This window comes from Rattus norvegicus, chromosome 13, assembly GCF_036323735.1.
Source record: "Rattus norvegicus strain BN/NHsdMcwi chromosome 13, GRCr8, whole genome shotgun sequence".
NCBI lineage: Eukaryota > Metazoa > Chordata > Mammalia > Rodentia > Muridae > Rattus > Rattus norvegicus.
In genome coordinates, this window is record NC_086031.1 from 66,464,767 (window position 1) to 66,478,122 (window position 13,356).

Here is a 13,356-nt window from a genome sequence, read left to right on the forward strand (position 1 = left end):
TAAAGGAAGGCATGTAATTGGGTCTGGCTTACAGTTTCAGAGGTCGAGTCCATTATCCTCATGGCAGGAAGCATAGCAGCATAGGCAGATCTGGTGCTGGAGAGGTAGCTAAGAGTTCTATGTCTGCAGGCAGCAGGAAGAGAAAGTGACTGGGCCTGACTTGAGCATTTGAAACTTCAGAGCCACACCTCCTGACAGTGCAGCTCTCTATGGGCCTCTTGGGGCTGTTTTCATTCAGACCACCATGTTTTAGTTTCAGTCTACAGTTATATGTGGATATATATGTGTGGATGACATTTCTTTCCACAGTGTTAGAATCCTGCTGAAGAGAGACCATGTCTTAATGTCAACCAGAGAACAGAGAATGAATGGAAGTGGGTCTAGGCTATCAAACCCCCAAAGTTCATCCTGAGCAAACACACTTCCTCCAAGAAGACTCTACCTCCTAAACTTTCCCAAATAGCACCACCTAGGGCAACTGGGGACCAAGTGTCAACACTCAAGTCTGTGGGTGACAGACTGTTCTTATTTAAACTATCACGTCATCCAAAGACTCAGGACCTGAACTGGAGAGAGTGAGCGTGTGTGCGCATGTGTGTGCAGAAACTCCCCTAATAGGGTCATCCTAGCTGAGGGGAGACTGCGTCCTCACCTGTATGTGCCTGCCTGTCCACATGTCCTCCAGGGTTGGTTTGGTTTCATAGTAGGTCCATTTCTTCCCTCTCTGACCCCAAGCTCTGCTTACGTTCCGAAGGAGCCCTCAGATGCTGTTACCGCAGCTTTTCTTGTAGCACATGCCAATCTCCTGGATTAAAAGTGGGGTTTTTCACTTATGTGTATTCACATCCAGTTTTTGTAAATATTGTTTTCTTGTTGGGCTGTGAGGTGCTTAAAGACAGACATAGTCTTAGCTTTCACTCCTCATTTTCTCTCTGGCACCAGGAGCTGGGAGAGTTCTCTTGGCTGCATTCCAGAAAGAGGCGCAGCAGGATGTGGCCAATGGGTGACAAGGCCGATTAGATACTGTATTATAGGAACTCAGAGTACTTCCAGGGCTTTTATATTTTATGTTCATTACAAAAACTACCTGCTCAGGCTCCTAGTGAATTTTAGAATTACTTTAAAGTTCACAGATACGCAGTAATAGTTTTATTAACAATCTCAGTTCTTGTCTTTATGAAAATATTTTGATGAGTTATAATCACACCTGTAACCATCAGGTTTTTCTGTTTGAATTTAAGTGGATCACTGAGTGGACATTTCACTTTTCCAACAAATAGTTTCAAGCTGCGATACATGCTATTAAAAATTTAAATTTGGGGTTGGGGATTTAGCTCAGTGGTAGAGCGCTTGCCTAGGAAGCGCAAGGCCCTGGGTTCGGTCCCCAGCTCCGAAAAAAAGAACCAAAAAAAAATTTTTTTTAATTTATTACATTTAGGATGTTCTTGTGTGCAAACTTTCGTGAAGTTATGTGTTAATGAATTGTATGTGTGTGCCTGATTGTATGAGTAGGGGTGTGTGTGTGTGTGTGCACATGGAGGCCGTAGGATCCTTTGGAACTGACAGATATCTGTGAGTTGCCAGCTTGTTCCGTGGGTGCTGAGATCCAGTCCCGTCCTAATCATTGTCCAGTAAGCACACTTAGCCACTGAGCCATCTCTAGTTATGATGTTGAAATTTTATATGCATTTTAACATTTTTGTTTTGTGCTTTTGTTACTTATTAATCCTCATCCAAATCAGGATTATCTATTAATTATTGTTCCTTTCCATTTGGAGTGACATTTATTTTCACTGTCAGCCATTCTACTCATAGCTACACAGAAAATGTGATCGTAAGACCTTGACGTCAGTGCCACTGTTTCCTGCTCTGCAATGATACAACTGCTTTATTTCTTTATTTTATTGCAGAAACCAGGTGACTTTGTGAGTGTGGTGCCTGAGAGTTATGTGTTGTTTCTTTCCTGTGCAGATCCTGAGGTGGAAAATGAAGACCAGCCGTCTTCTGAAAACGACTCTCAGAATCAAAGTGCAGAGCAGATGCTGCCACTTCCTCAGACAGTCGGCTTGGCTGATCAGGAGAGCCCTGGAAACCCTCTGGAGTCTCCCTCAGAGCCACCATCGCCAGCAGACAGTGAAGAGGCTGCGGGCTTTGCGCCTTCTGAACAGATCTCTAGCCCCACAGAGACCCAGGAGACGGCAGGTCTTGATGGTGAGTGCACAGACTTAGATAACCAGCTTCAAGATCAACCCGAAACCGAGGAAGACCCCAGTCCGAACGTCAGCTGGGGTACGAAGGCCCAGCCTATGGACTCCATACTAGCAGACTGGAATGAAGACATAGAAGCATTTGAAATGATGGAGAAGGACGAACTATGACTCTCTGTAAAGTGTCTGGTGGTAGATATTTAAAAAGAAGAGGTAAACTGGTTTTCAACACCCTGTACCAGGCAGGCTCTCCTGGGAGGCTCCGAGCATTGCTCGAGCACGTTCTGACTAGGGTAAGTAGTTACCATAGGAATCTGGAGCATGCTGTGTTAGAGCTGACCTCACCGAAACGGTCCCATCCAAAGTGGAAACTCACAACCCCTCAAATGGTGGTACGCATAACCTGCAGCTCCCTGGCCAGGGAAAGATGACTGGCCATTCCTGGGTAAACAAGAAACGAAGTCGGCCATGGGAAGTGGGAACAAGAGTCAGTGCAGCTTTCTAACCGAAGGGAGTTTCACTGCCTTAGGGTTGGGGTCGGAAGCCCTCGGGGAAGATGTGAGTGAGTGTGTGGCATTGTGGCTTTGCTGCCTTCACAGGAACACTCTAAGTGACCCACGGTCATGAAGCAGATGCATTCACGGTAACAACAGCTTCTGCCATCGCTCTTACCTGCTTCAGTCAGTGACCTATGGCCAAGACAGTCGACTTGATTTCTTTTCCTCTCCCAACAACGACCTTAGCATTTAAACCAAAGGTGAAGCCAGTATACTTTTTCCATAGGTCTCCATAAAAACCCACTATGGGGCCAGGAAGAGGGTCCTAGAGATATTGTGGAAGTTGGTTGCTTAATGCTCGGGATAAAGAGAAGGAGGAACTGTAATGTTGCAATATCAGCTTCCCAATGGGCCGCCATGGGGGAAGCAATGACTACTCTAAATGGAAGTCAGCATTAGCTGCTTGTGGGTAGATTAGAAGTCTTTTCTAGTTCATTTCTCTAAGGTGGTTATCTAGCCATCAGCCTTACTCCATCCCATGTTTAGTATGCAGTTTGAGACCGAAGGCTCATCTCCAAGCCCTGTCCCATTTCCCTATCTTACAGAGCCATGAGAAACCATGGTAGTAGTCTGTATTCCTGGGGTGACTACTGTCTTTCTCCTTTGAAGCTGGAGTCTGTCACATTTTCTGTTAAATCATGGGTTTAGTTTTGTTTTAACAAATACTCCTTCTGATGTGGACTTGAAACTTAGTCTCTGGTGACCTGTGTAAAAACTAAATAGCCATATAAGTAAAAGAACAAGATGATTATTTTTTGGGTGTGGCAGTCTGGAGCTTGTCACATTTAATTATTTTTGGTTTTGCTTATTGATAGTTCTACATTGAAATCATGATTTTATTCATTTTATTTATTTTTAAGCTTATTTTAATTGCTTCTAAAGGAGTATTTGAGGGACTTAATTTTTACCATGGCATCACACAATAACTTCCCTCTAAAACATGGTTTTGAGGTACTGAATTACTTAGCCTACATATGGATATGAAAGGCAGCAGTGCTATGCAGTGTGTGTGTGTGTGTGTGTGTGTGTGTGTGTGTGTGTGTACACAGTATGACTTAGGTCCCAGGTAAACCAGCCCTTTTCTATGGGCATGAATACCTGTTCTCAAAAGGTCCAACTAAACCAAACTGGTCAGTGAGTAATAAGTCTTAGGGAATTCCTGGGGGTGGGGTAGGATGGCACAGCCTTTATTAACTTAAACCTGACAGCAAAACTGGGTATTTAGTCTCCCTGCATGTGGTTTGGTGCGAGCAGACAGACCTGCAATCCGGAGTCATGGAAGGTAGATGTGCTTTGTTTCATTTCTCTGCAAAGCTGGCAAACAGCTGAAGCTTAATTATTTGACTTGATTGATAGGACTGGAGCGGGAGAAACGGAACAGATGTTCCTCTGAGACTTTGATTACAGAAGCCTTGTGTGGATTGGTTTTGTATTTGTAGCTCAAAGCCATTGTTGTCCAAATCAAACTCTGCTAAGTTATCAAAGCTATGTATTTTTTTTCCCTTGAGAACTTAGGGCATAAAGGGGAGCCCATGACACTAGGAAAGCCAGCTTACTGCCACGTGCCATTCCTCTGGCCACTAGGAGGTGCTGTTGCCCTTCATTGAGGTCTAGATGTACCTATTGATTTGTTTAGAAAAACCAAATTCTTTAAGACATTTTACTTACTATCTAGAAGGAATAAACTCCGTTTCCCCTACTTAAGAAAGGAGCAATATGTTCCCCTTCAGAACACAGCATTCTAACTGACTTTCCATTCATTTTCGCATTTCACATACTGCCACAAAGTAGTCTTTGAGTTCACTAGAAAATTCCAACAGCATAGTTTTTTTTTAATATTTTCTTTTCATTGTTGTTGATGTTGTTTGTTAAAAACCTTTCATAGATATTTTATTTACTTGCTGAAGATTCAGGGAATTCTGAGACCCTGAGTTTAGAAACATCTGGTCTACCTCAGTTAAATGTTGACTGCTTAGAAATAGAGCTGAAATGATCACCACAGCCATAAAATGGTTTGACTAAGAAAGATTTATATAATGTTTACAAACCTGGAATCAAGTCAGATTACCTGAAAGCTAAAGATTAGGGTTAGAGCAAGTATTTAATTCAGGTATTTTCAAGTCTTAAAACTTGTTTACCTAGTAAAATTAGGTGTTTTTTCTCACATAAAAACTCCATTGAAATTATATGCCCTGATTTGCAATATTTTCCCCATAAAAATTAAATGTGAAAGAATAGTAATTTACTAGGTATGTTTGGGGCGGGATATTTTGTTAATAGGTTTTCTTTTTCCTTCTAACCTGTGTAATGAGCTTCCGAAAAGAGTATAACTGTTTTAGAACAAATTACTTTGTCATTTTCCTTTCCCTTTTTCTTTACAGTGTTAGGTATTTTTAAATGAAAAATTATGCACTCTCTGACTTCAATTTCACTAATGTAATTATTTTCTTGGGAATTCTTTTAGATTTAAATTACCATCATATAAACCTTTCTTATAGCAAAGCCAGCGTTTGTTTTCTCACCAAACTCCATGCCAGACTCATCATAAAGAAAGCTCAGCCTAAGTAATTCAAACAGTGCTTATAGTTTTAGAGGGAGGGTAGCATTTACTAAATATTCCAGCTGGTTGTTTTATGCACAAGGCTACAGTCAGAACATAGAAAAAAAAAAACATTCTGTGAATGAAACATTGTATGTTCAGATTTTATAAAAAGACATTTTTAAAAGCCCAATTTACAGCCGTATATTTTCTTATGATGTAATTTATGAAAAAGCTGTCTGTACTAACAGGTGCTGTAACACTACTGTTGTTGGGTTTTATTGTTTGGTGATAAATGTAAACAATATTTCTAATGGAAACTATGTACTGTGATGTAAAAGTCTGGGCAAAATGTATATAATCCTTGTATATAATTGTGTATTTGATTATATTACTGATTGTAAATTTAATAAAACATGTAAATATTCTGGTCTAGTTTTAAATTTCAGATTTTTAGAATCATTGTACAAATATCTAGAATTTGGTATGTCTGTTTTCCTTTTGTTTCTCTTTACCCCAGGGCAGTGAATCCGCAGGCGTTTTGGGGTAGAGAAACCAATGCAAGCATCACTTCTAAAACTCAGATAGCACCCAGTACAAACGAGTTTAAAAACAGTAGTAATTTTGTGTCACTGTTGGTAACATTTGTGTCTTGAATTTACTTATATTTAATAAAATTACTTGCCCTCTTTTAACATTATCATCAAAAGTAGGTTCATTACTTACTTTTTATTCCGGTATTGAAGACCATGACCAAAAGCAGCTTTGGGTTTATGGTTCCCAAGGGTACAAAAGTCCATCGTCATCATGGCAGGGAGTGGCAGCCATCAGACTTGGTAGCATAACGCCTGAGAGTTCCTACCTAGAACCATAAACAGGAATCAGCAAATTGTGGTGGCAGAAGCAAGGCCACGCCTCTAAACCTCCTCAAATGGTGTCACAGACTGGGGATCAGATCCTTACACGCCAGAGCCTATGGCGGCAGGAGGGTAGTGACGGCATGCCTCATTAAAACCAGCACACTGGCCTTGGCCCTTTTTTGTTCGTCCCCAAGAAGCCGCTGCATTTCAGTCACACCCTCTGATGGCTCTGAACGCTTGCTCGCCCAGGGTCTCTGAACAGACACAGTAAGATCATGTGGTGTTCATTGTCAGTTTAAGACTTGGACAAGTTCCAGGCATCTTAGTCAAAGTACCAAATTTAATGACCGCGCACTGGAGGGGAGCTCTGGTTTAATTCCGAAGGCGAACCTGAGCTCGTCCCAGTGGTCACCCTCTTCCTCAGGCCTGATTCACCTCATTTCTGCTGACCTTTGCTCAGCCGCACTCCCTTCCTACTTAGCTCATCTCCCATCTGAGACTGAAAGTTATGAGGTAAGAGTATCCGGTCTGCGCTTGTCTGGGTGATTGGCCCAACCTCACTATCTGCCCAGCTCTTCCAAGACAATGAAAGTACCACAGCCAGACTTTTGATGATAATGTTAAAAGAGGGCAAGTAATTTTATTAAATATAAGTAAATTCAAGACACAAATGTTACCAACAGTGACACAAAATTACTACTGTTTTTAAACTCGTTTGTACTGGGTGCTCCATCTACTTAGAGGTGAGTCCTTTGAAGGTTAATGGAGAAGAGTAACTACCTACCTGTTAATAAATACAGCCTGGGCACTTAGACCTCACTTGTTAGCCTGAGCTTGTGTTGGGCTAATCAATTACTATGTGCTCTCGTCAAAGGCATTGCCATTGACGGGCCTCTTGAAGACTCGATCTGTAAAAAAAGGCTAGTATAGGTTATGAGGGAACGTTCCCTTAGAAATCCTGTGGTGCTCTGAAGGGCAGGGACTTTGACCACCAGCTCTGTCTTACAGCAGCAGGTGATGCTGAGGTAATGTTAGGATTTATAATAGCATGTGACTTCTCAGAGTCAGTTTCCTCACATGGCTGATGAGAGAACCAAAAAGGAAATAGACCAAAGTTAGAGAACCGTCATTCTGGAGGGCTAGCTGCTTCCACAGGAGTCACTCTGACATCTCCAGCAGCCTTCCTCCACTTTGTCTACTCACTCTCTTTCAGCTTCTTCGTCTATAGACTTGTCAAAACTTCCCGACAGAAATGGGTCCTGACAGCTGCTACAACTAGAAATGGTAAGCCTTGCAGCCACTCATCTGCCCTACCTTAGAACTATTAAACTGAATCAATTCTAGCCTGTCTTCTTGTTAGCAGCCACGGTGATAGACAGTTTCCAGATCCCTCTTAGCCTGCTCTCAAAAGGACCCTTTGCCTGGAAATCTGGGGAAAGGTTTTCTGAGTCTGGAGCAGGTCTAGGAGGCAAAAAGTCCAGGCTACCCCACACACCCAACTCTTGATGGGCAGGACAGCTTTCAGGGAGGAAGTGACTTCAACAAAGAGGGAGGATTTCAACTGGGAGCTTCTGGGTGGGGTGTGGGAGATCTGTGCCCCAATCTGGTTCTTGACTGCCTTTTGCTATTGCCTAGCTGGCCAAACCCTAACCCTAACCCTCCAACCTCAAGTCACTGTGATTCCAGTGATCATGATGACACAAGCTAGATTTGCCTGTGATTTCCCACTTAACATCTGTGGGAAGGTGAGCATCTCAATCTTCCAGCCATCTTGGAGAGGACATTGCTGTCTGACATCTTTACTTTTTGAGATTGCCCTTAACTAAACATGCCCAGGCGTGTACATCCTAAACTAGCCGCATACCCACCCAGAACTGCTTTTTCCAGATGAGTAAATTCCCTGTCTGACCTTTGTCATGGGAGACTTGCTATTGGGGGAACTGCAGTCTGTGTTCTCATGCCTTCAAGCAACAGAAATCCACTCTTGTATGCCTTGGCTGTGACTTTGGCTTTCACTGATCAAGATGCACATTCATTGTGTCATTTTACTGCACAACTAAAGCCATCTGTTTCTTTAAGTGATGTGATCTCAGTCTGTAACCTTTGTTCACCGGATTGAATAGCACCAAGACCACCAAATTTCTCAGAATCAATCCTTGGCTACCTTCCCATCTCACCCAGTACTTAAACATTCTTTCTTCTGTTGAACTACATTGGCAAAGCTTTAAATATTAAGTCCAACTGCACACTGATTGAACATGTACGCATGAATAGCTTTGGGAACTGGATGAAATCAAATCCCACAGCTGAGCAGCCTCACCTAAAATCATGGCTGAGCATCTCAGGTGAGATTTAGCACTGCCTCAGATTCTAGCCACCGTTCTCGGATAGATGTTTGCAACTTGAAGTAGTTTCATCGTTTCTTCCCAAATCTCCCACACTCATCATCAAAGAAAACAGACACAAATGAGGATTCAATATTCAGCAGCCTGTGAGTGCTTGTGTACACAGACACCTCCTGAAGGAATCCAAGGGCTCTTCTACCCTCATACTGGGGAGCTGGAACCTCAAATGAACCAGATGTATTGAGAAATGGGAAGACAAATCAGACCATTAGACTCCATTTGAGCCTGAGTGAAGGAACTCTGGCCCACTGCCGAAATCCCTTTCTGCCGGCATCAGGAGCCTCACATGGCCTCCATCCCTGAGCCACAGAACAGAAATGCTGGCTGTTGAGTCATAGTACAGCACCTCATTCATTCAATGAAACTGAGTGGCTCTTTGTCTTATTTTTGTTGTATTCCTATTGGAAGCGCAAGCAGGACCCAGAAGAGAGGGAGAGACAGAAATGGAGACAGAATTTTTGTATGTAGCAATACAAAACAAAGTCTGTTTGCTTCTTTTCTAATTCCCTCATCTGCTCCAGGAACCTAAAAAGATAACTAACAAGAAACCCACACATCTCCCTCCAAATACGGGAGCAGTAGGGGGTGTGTGTGTGTGAGAAACTGGACACATGTAAATGTCTGCAGGTGAATGTTGGTAGCACTTGGATAGGTCAAGGCAGAGCAATGGGAATAATGTACACTTGGAGTGTGGAGTGTCTAAGTGTTCTCCAGTGTTGATTAATGAAGCTATTAACGGTGTCTTTGCTGTTCTCCAGACACTGAACTAGGCTCTAGGAATCCTAGTGTGATGCTCAAGACCATTCTCTGATTTTATAAAGACTTTACTGTCAAATCAGAAGTCACCAAACAAGAAATACGAAAGTGATGTGCTTTAGAAAACAGACAATCTACTCTGGGATTCTATGACACAGGATTCAGCCCGGTGGGAAGCTGTGTTATAGTGGATGCTAAGGTTTCTGAGATGCCTTCGCCCCAAAGGTTAGGACTATAGGTCTTTCCAAAGGGAAGGCTAAAGGGTTTTGATATATAATAAGGATTTTGAATTTTATTCTAAGGGTAATGAGAAATCGCTGAAGGGTTTTAAATAAGTCGGTGGCTTGCTGAAATGTAAGACTAAATCATAAAAATCTAGAATTACCTATTATTTACTGTAGTTCTGATAATTAAACACACATACACACAACACACACACACTCACACACACACACACACACACACACACACACACACAGATAGTCACACCCTTGTCTCATTATCAACAAATACTGAGTACCTCCTATGTGTTAGGACATTCAAAACCAGAGAGTCTAACAGTGAATGGAAAGGCTATAGAGGGTACATTAAATAAATCAGTAAGTAAATAAATAAACAGGAAGAAAGAAAGCAAACAGTTTATGGGAAAAGGTATAAGTACATAGAGATTGGTGGGAATCAATAGGGGCTGGGATTCTATTTTAAATAACAGATCACAAGAAATAAATAACAAGAAAATATCTGACCTTACCTCTGGATAATAGGCAACTGCTCTTCCTTTTTGAATGTAGTAGTCTCTACTACTTCTGTCCTGCACACACCATTCTCAGACCTGAGGTAATGTAACGCCTACAGGAGACATGAAGTGAGGGTGAGGTGGACGATGAGGCAGGCACTGTGACCCAGTGTTATTAAGGCTTAAACACAATCACTGTTACACAGTATCCATCCATCCAACAGTGGATACAGATACTAAGTGACTGTCAGGCAACTAACAGATACAGAGTATATACAGTGGATACCCTTTGAGAAAAGCCAGACACCCAGGTGAATCTTCTCATTTTAAAATGATTTTTCTATTGCTAAGACAGGAGTCCTGAGATAGCCAACTTAAGAGAAGTCGAGGTCGGTCTGGCCCATACTTGAGGGATTTTGGTTGCTGGTTGTTTGGTACTGTAGTTCTTGGCTCTGTGGTTGAGTAGACCACAGAGTAAGGTGCAAGTCCCAAAATGTCTGTCTTCGTGGTAAACAAAGAGCAGAAAGAGAAAGAAAGAGAGGAGGGTCCCAATAACTCCTTCAAGGATATACTCCCAGTGATACAACTTCCTTCCTCTGGGTCCCAGCTCCTAAAGGTTCCACTATGCACCACCCCCTAAAGTGTCACAGGCTAGACACCTAGGCAGTAGCATGTAAGCCCCGAGTGGTATTTAATGTGATAGATGTTTTCAAAGTGAAAATCCAAGAGAAACAGATTAAAGGAGGGAGGGATGACTCATTTTGGTTCACAATTTTCAAGGGCTCAGTCCTTGGTCGTCTTACTCCATTGCCATAGCTGTGGTGAGGAAGAGAATCATCCTAGCTAGGGCATTCGGTCGATGTTGCTGCCCACCTCAAGGTGATTGGAAAGCAGAGCATTGAGGGGAAGGGAGGGGGAACAGTACATTCCTCAGTGCTAAGCCCTAGGGACTGCTTTTCTCCAATTAGATTAATGTTCTCATTACCTCCCAATAATGCCATCAAGTTAGAAATTCACCAGCCCATTCATGAAGCCCTTGCAATCCAATGACCTCGACCAAAGCCTGCCTCTGAGCACTGTTTCCATTGGCCAAGCCTACAGCACTTTAGGGCAGGGACAATTTAGATCCAAACTAAGAACAAAGATGTAATGGTATTCAAGCCACACAATGTGTGTGACAGAAAAAAGGTTTCCAGACTGCAGCCTTTAACCTGTCAGAGTGTCACTCCATGTTTGCCTGGAAGGAAGAGTCCTCTTCATGGTTAGAGGACCGTTAACCATCGACCTTCCTTCAGTTCATGATCAACTTTATACGCCAAAGTCTCCCTCCAAGTGTTGAGATGTTCCTGCCCTCTCTGTTGGTGATGGCGTGCTTTTTGACTCAGAGCTGCCTCTACTTCAGTCTGGTAGGTCAGTGGACACTGCCCCTGCCTGTCATCTTCCCACAGGTTCCTGTCAACCAGAGAAGCAACGGACCTGAAGCAATGGAGTGTCTCTCCCAAACTGGGTTCAGATCTTGCCTTTACCAGGTAGTCCTGAAAAGCTGCTGACTTAGTTTCACCCCACGTCTTCCTTCTGCGCTTCCTGGGGCTCACAGTCTCCAGCAGCCTCACGAGAGCTCCAGACCCAGGTGGATATATTTACAGTTTTCTGTTCCTGCCCAAAAGTGGCTCCTTCCAGTCCTAGCAAGTTCTCAGAGCGGGCGGAACAGGCAAACGCTAATTCAACATGGTGAATAATGGCCTCCTCAGAGCCTGAGAGTAAAAAGTACTACCTTTAGCAGGCACCCTCGCATACTGAGTGGGTGATTTTCCGAGTGGTAGTTTTGTGACTGTAGTTTACAGAGATGCACACAAATGGCCTTTGTGGCCAACTTGCCAGCTACCGAGGGAGTCTGGGAAATGAAGGCCTCGCCCTTGCCAGAAGGGTGGAATGGGGAAATGGACTGTTTACCCATTGGGTCCCTGCTTTCTGAGGCTGGGGATATTTATCAGCCCCTTCAAAATGGCAGACGAGCGAGCTAGCTCTCCTCGTTTCCAAGGAAACCGCAGTCTCACTGATCTTTGGCTCGTTTGTCAAATGCAGTCCACACCGCCAGACCTGAGAGACATCTATAAATTATAAATAAATCCCACTGGCAGTCAGTTTCCGTGTCCTGTCACTAGACTGGGAGCCCCTGGAGTGAAAGGAAAAGTGGCCACCTGGCTTTCATCTGGGTCAGTGTGGGGGACCCAGGACAGTCACTAGCCTTGGGTGAACTAAACGGAGTGCGTAATCTGGAATGTGGGAGTGGCTAGTTTCTTCCCAGGTCACACTTATTCTGAAGGAGCAGCGAGGGCTTGAAAGCCCTGGGAAATGTCAAAGAAATGATGCAACAGCTTTTCGTCAAGATAACGCTGAGGAAGCATTTGTGGTCTTTTTGTAGTAGACCCAGAAGAGAACATAGCCCACATGGGAGCCTTGAGATTTCAGAGCCAAAAGGTTCTTGAGAACATGCTATAGTCCATTCTCTTCAATGGGCTGACAACAGAGGCCAGATGTGGGAAGCGATATCCTCAGAACCACACCCATGTGGAACCTTCTAAGCTTTCTGCAGCTAGAAGGCTCTGCGCATGCGCCTTGGGGTCGTGGGTTCACTTGGCAGACTCTGCTCACTCATCCCTCCTCTGCAAGTTATCATCCAGCTAGTGAGACCGTTACCGGCTTCAAAGCTCCCCTGCAAAGCTGGTGCAGACGGGGCTCCACTGCTGCAACGCCGAGTTGCTCATTATTTGACTTATGGCACACTTGAACAAAAATGTCTTTTAATTCCCTAGAAACTGGCTCTCCTAACTGGAAGTAGCTGTTCTTCTTCCCTGATGAATGAAGCCATTCATGAAAGAACACATTCTGTGCTTTCTTGTACTGTCTCTCATCCCAATTAGCTCATGTGTGGGCAGAGTTCAGTGGAAAGAGCGATTCAGAGTCTTAGCTAGGTGGGTCTTAAGCTCAGGGGCTTCCAAGCTCTGATGATGGTAGAACCGGTTCTCTTTAGACCCAAAACACTGAATCTGGCATTTCTAAATTTGAAACTGTGGATATCATAGAAAGCTGATGCAGGAAGGAATAGTAATTCCTCTACCCTGTGAGTATGTGCATGCGCGCATATGTGTGTATGTGCGTGCGCGCGCGCGCGCGTGCGTGCGTGCGTGTGTGTGTGTGTGTGTGTGTGTGTGTGTGTGTGCCGGAGGTGACTACAGCTCCTTCACTCTATCACTGACCTGCAATCCTAGGCTCCAAATGTGCATATCTCTGTG

At 43.6% G+C, this 13,356-nt stretch overlaps 1 protein-coding gene across 8 annotated transcripts in view; it reads left to right on the top strand.

Moving 5' to 3' along the window:
• Edem3 (ER degradation enhancing alpha-mannosidase like protein 3) overlaps positions 1-5,730 on the top strand; it is a 67,475-nt gene extending 61,745 nt beyond the window's left edge. For 7 of the 8 annotated variants that reach the window (XM_039090448.2, XM_006249985.4, XM_039090449.2 and 4 more), the window contains one exon: positions 1,972-5,730. In XM_039090448.2, the coding sequence (XP_038946376.1) occupies positions 1,972-2,378 (407 nt within the window). In that variant the 3' untranslated portion in view covers positions 2,379-5,730. The remainder of the gene's footprint in view (positions 1-1,971) is intronic. The other variant, NM_001191671.1, reaches the window with a different exon arrangement.
• Positions 5,731-13,356: the final 7,626 nt, after the last annotated feature.